The sequence below is a fragment of the Dacryopinax primogenitus genome, assembly GCF_000292625.1.
Source record: "Dacryopinax primogenitus strain DJM-731 SS1 chromosome Unknown DACRYscaffold_24, whole genome shotgun sequence".
Taxonomy (NCBI): domain Eukaryota; kingdom Fungi; phylum Basidiomycota; class Dacrymycetes; order Dacrymycetales; family Dacrymycetaceae; genus Dacryopinax; species Dacryopinax primogenitus.
The window spans coordinates 9,907-14,076 of NW_024467221.1; the positions used below are offsets into that span (position 1 = coordinate 9,907).

A 4,170-nucleotide genomic window follows, 5' to 3' on the forward strand; every position below is an offset into this window, starting at 1 on the left:
GGGGCTATACGATGTCTTCCACACCTATTCCCAAGAGATGAAGGCGATGTACATTGCGAAGAAGGGGGACGCGGAAGGTGCAGGCCGTGCACCTCGTCAGGAACGTCGTGCTGCGTACAAACATCATGCTGCGGCTGAGGCCATGAAGAAAGCAGTCGGTGGCCGGAGCCTGGAGGAGTTGAACTAAGACTATTTATTCTATGTAGTACCTTGCATTCGTAGCGAATTCTGTAAATCATGCTATCCAGCTACTTAAGCGAACGCTATCCGAGAAATAATCAAGCTCATTTCCCTCCACATACCGTCAGATTTGTTGCGCGTCAGTTGTATTGTACCCATCCCTATTCGGTGAGTAATATGGTTAGATTATGGTTGGATGATCCAGAGAGTTGAAAATGAGAAGAGAGATTGGTCAGGGAGGTGGCAAGGTTGCTCAATCCGTGTTCATGGTATTCCTATATCATCATTGAGTCCAATGTTAACCGCACATTGCGTGGGGAAAAGCCAACTAACACTCTGGCTACGACAGTATTGGGTTGTTCATGGTTGGATTATCTATGTAGATCGTGACAGTACGTGGTTTGCGCAATTTCTGCTCCTTTCATCTTGGGCTTTTGCCTTCACCCCTCTTCGCTTCTGTGCGGCCGTCCTCCTTATGTGCTGTTGCTCAGGCGCTGCGAGCGGTTGAGCAGCTTCGCTCAGCGTGGAAGAAGCGCGTGACGGAGATGATCATCCGCCTGCGTATGCTGTACAAGACGTTTTTGCCAGTTGGGCGGGCAGGGGGGGAGATGTTCTGGCTTAGCTGGGCGCTGTAAGATCTCCCAAGAGAGGAAGGGGGAGGAACGATTTTGAGCTGGAGGGGGGAAAGATACGTCTCATGAAGAGGTGGGGACAGCTGCGGTCGCGGGTCGTGTGATTCTAGGAGGAGTAGTCTTGCCCGTTGTAATCTCCTGTTTCTGCTACATGGCATGATTGTCAGAGCTAAGCCTCTCCGAGTGAGCAACAATTCATTCAGAACAGGTTAGCATTACTGTACGGGACTTTCACTGCAGCCAAGACACGCTGTTGGCCGTGATGTACGCGCATCTCGCCTGCTCGTTAATGTCCACTGTCTCCATCGCCGTCGCATTTGTCATGATCATGAGACGGTTCTGCATCGACGGAACCCACTCCTGCCACACCGGACTGCCAGGATAGCGGAACGTGTTGGGTGAGTAGCTCCGTATGAAGCTTGTCCAGTAGCCTTGCAACACCGGAACGATGTCCGCGTTCGTTCCATTTGGCCAGTAGGAGGCTGGGGGTGTTCCGGAGACGTACGCTGGTCCCCAGATCGCAGCAGTCTCAACAGTGTGAGGCACGCCGTACCCCTCCGCCATCTGAGTTGGGTCCTCAACATTGTATCTTGCACACAAGCTCAATGCCCGGTGGTCGAAAATGATTGAATGATGAGCTTACCTGTAGTTCCAACTGCCGAAAGTACTGTAGGCCGCATAGGATGTGCTGACGAACATTCCTGGGCAGAGATAGGCCAATTCTCCGTACGCGTTGCTAGTCGTCCTCCAGAATGCGCCTGTTCCGTTGAAGAACTCCATGTCCTCCGGGTACATGTAGTTGAACGCGGTAATCTGGTCGGGCGTCATGGTTGGGTAATTATCGATGAGAAATTGGTCCATCTGTGCATAGTCCGTCGTGTTCTTAGGGGCGAAGTCCGTACCACCATTGGTATCGTCACTGTTTACAAGTTATTCAGGTGCACGTCTCCATGGGCAGCGGCTTACCCGTAGATGACGGGTACCTGGACGAACTTTCCCTCCGCAAATTGCCGTTGGGAGAAGTCTTGAATGAAGTCGCCGTCAATAACCGCATCGTACATGAACAGCGGCGAACTGGCGTTCGGTCCAAGTCCGGGGTATGGGATGTAGTAGTTGTTGGCTTGGAGCGTTGTGGCTGGCACAGCTCTCAAGCAAGCAAGACTGTCGGTGGCATTGCTGCATCCAATCCGAGCCACTAAGGCGTCATATTGGTACTGGGATTGCGCCACAGTGAGAATAGTGAACACGCTTGCAGACTCAGCGGCCGCGGCGTGAAAAAGACCGTCATTGCGCCCCCCATAAGCGGTTAGTTGGAAAGTAATCGATGCACCTCCAGCGCTGCAACCACCGATCGTGACATGTCCGGGATCACCCCCAAACTGGAGTACGGTAAATGCTCGCGCATAAGAGGTGAAGGGGAATACTAACCAAGGTGATCTACTTCTGCACCCACTCCACGGCAAACCTCTGATCCAGCAGGCCAACATTGGTGTTGCCGTTTGCGACCACTTCCTCGCTGGCTAAGAACCCGTACAGACTGACGCGATAGTTGAAGTTGACTACCACGATGTCCATGCCGGATGCAAGAATCATCCCATCTCCGCGGTAGTTGGCGTTGGAGTTGGCATTGAAACCACCCCCTTGAATCCATAGGAATACAGGCAGCTTGGACTTTACCGTGGCATTGGAGGGTGCGTAGACATCTAAGAACAGGCAGTCTTCAGACGTCGTTGTATCGTTCGGCAATCCGCCTGTTGCAAGACAGAGCGGTCCGTGCTGGATAGTGTTCAGGTGAGAACGTTCAATCGAACTCAACTGAACTCACCGTATTCGCTGTTTGCACTGTCCCATTGTACACCGGGTCTTCAGGAGCACGGAATCGCAGGTTCCCGAGAGGCGGCGCGGCGAACCGCATACCCCACCAAGATGTGACACCATTGGTCTGTGCCGTTCCGAGATATTTCGAGTATCCGAGGTCAACGAGAGGATATACCGCCAAAGTGGATTTCGCTAGCACAACAACAAGCAACAGCAGAGACACCTGGACCATTGTGCACGAAACTGTCCCTGGGTCCCCAGAGAGCAACTCCTGTCGCCTTTAAGGTAGATCGTCTTCTCTTTGCAGTGCATCATGAGACCTTGCTGTAAAAGACGGTTCAGATGTCTGGTCAAGTCTCGGGAATGAAATGCATTGATCCAGGTGTGACGAACCACGATAACAGCTCCTCCAACACATCCTTCACAAAAACATATGGTAAGAAGGTCAAAAGAACCCATCACTGCCAGCGACAAATGTGGAGGTCGGATGTCCAAGAAAGGCAGGACCGCAGGACGCAATTGATGTCCTCTTAGTGACTTTTATCAGATCGTTCTCAACATGAGACAGGCCATCACATATATTCCCTAAGTAGCTGATGCTTGTCGGGATGCTTTCCACACAAACAGAGGAGAGGCAAACCATGGAGAAGGAGACAGGTTCGCCCAGCTCGTCACTCAGGATCGTAAGTACTCGTGCTTTGGCCGAACGACTTGAGATTTAGTCGAACCTTGACAGCGTCGAAAGATGCGAGCTCTTCGCACCATGCCTCCACCCGAGAGTCCTGACACGCAACACGCTAACCTGCTCGGGTTATGGTGTCGTACGCATCAAGTATTTGATCTGGTCTTTTTCCTGTCGTTAGGTGGAAAGGGCGGTGAGGTGATGTAGGTTCAGAGAACTTGTGTACTTTTCGCATCCCTCTCGGCTAGGGTCTTCTTGCTTCCGGAAGCATAGGGGGTTTGGACCAATCAGAGCGGCGCATTTGGGCTCAGCCACCGACCCTTGCGCCGCCATGCCACAAATGCCACTCCTAAGTTGTGGTTCGGGTTATTATGGCGGGGTGCAATTTTGCAAGGGACATGCAGGATGATGATCTCGTGGTCATTAAAGTGCTCTAAACCGATTTCAAGGAAAACATCAAGGAGCTCGATATGATTGACTATGTAGAGAGCAAAGAGCACGAGTCCTCTAATCACATGCATCTGGCTGCTTCATTTCCAGAGCGGCTGGGATCTCCTGGCTACAGTCCGTAATAAATTACGTCCCACGATTCTCGGCCAGCATGGTCAAGACGCGGAACTGTTACCCGAGTTGGAAGAGGATATGCTCGATACAACGGTGGGGCATGAAGATACCGATGCACGCATCCAATATACACGCTTAATGCAATCTGGCACGGAATGTGGAGAGAATGTCCAATTTCATTGTCGTCAACAGCGATCAATCGTAGCATCTGTCATCAACTCTGATCGGCATCAACATCATAATCCAACGGGAGTAGATGTGGATATCTGTGCAAACTGGATCCGTTTGCGAGCA

The 4,170-nt window shown here is 51.7% G+C and overlaps 1 protein-coding gene across 1 annotated transcript; it reads right to left on the reverse strand.

Annotated features, from left to right (window-relative positions):
- Positions 1 to 1,043: 1,043 nt before the first annotated feature.
- DACRYDRAFT_112018 (alpha/beta-hydrolase) lies at positions 1,044 to 2,862 on the reverse strand (the record flags this gene model as incomplete). The annotated part of the gene is made up of 5 exons (XM_040769330.1): positions 1,044 to 1,401; positions 1,456 to 1,731; positions 1,779 to 2,191; positions 2,262 to 2,588; positions 2,638 to 2,862. 5 exons carry the CDS (start codon positions 2,860 to 2,862, stop codon positions 1,044 to 1,046), a joined length of 1,599 nt encoding a protein of 532 aa, XP_040623951.1.
- Positions 2,863 to 4,170: the final 1,308 nt, after the last annotated feature.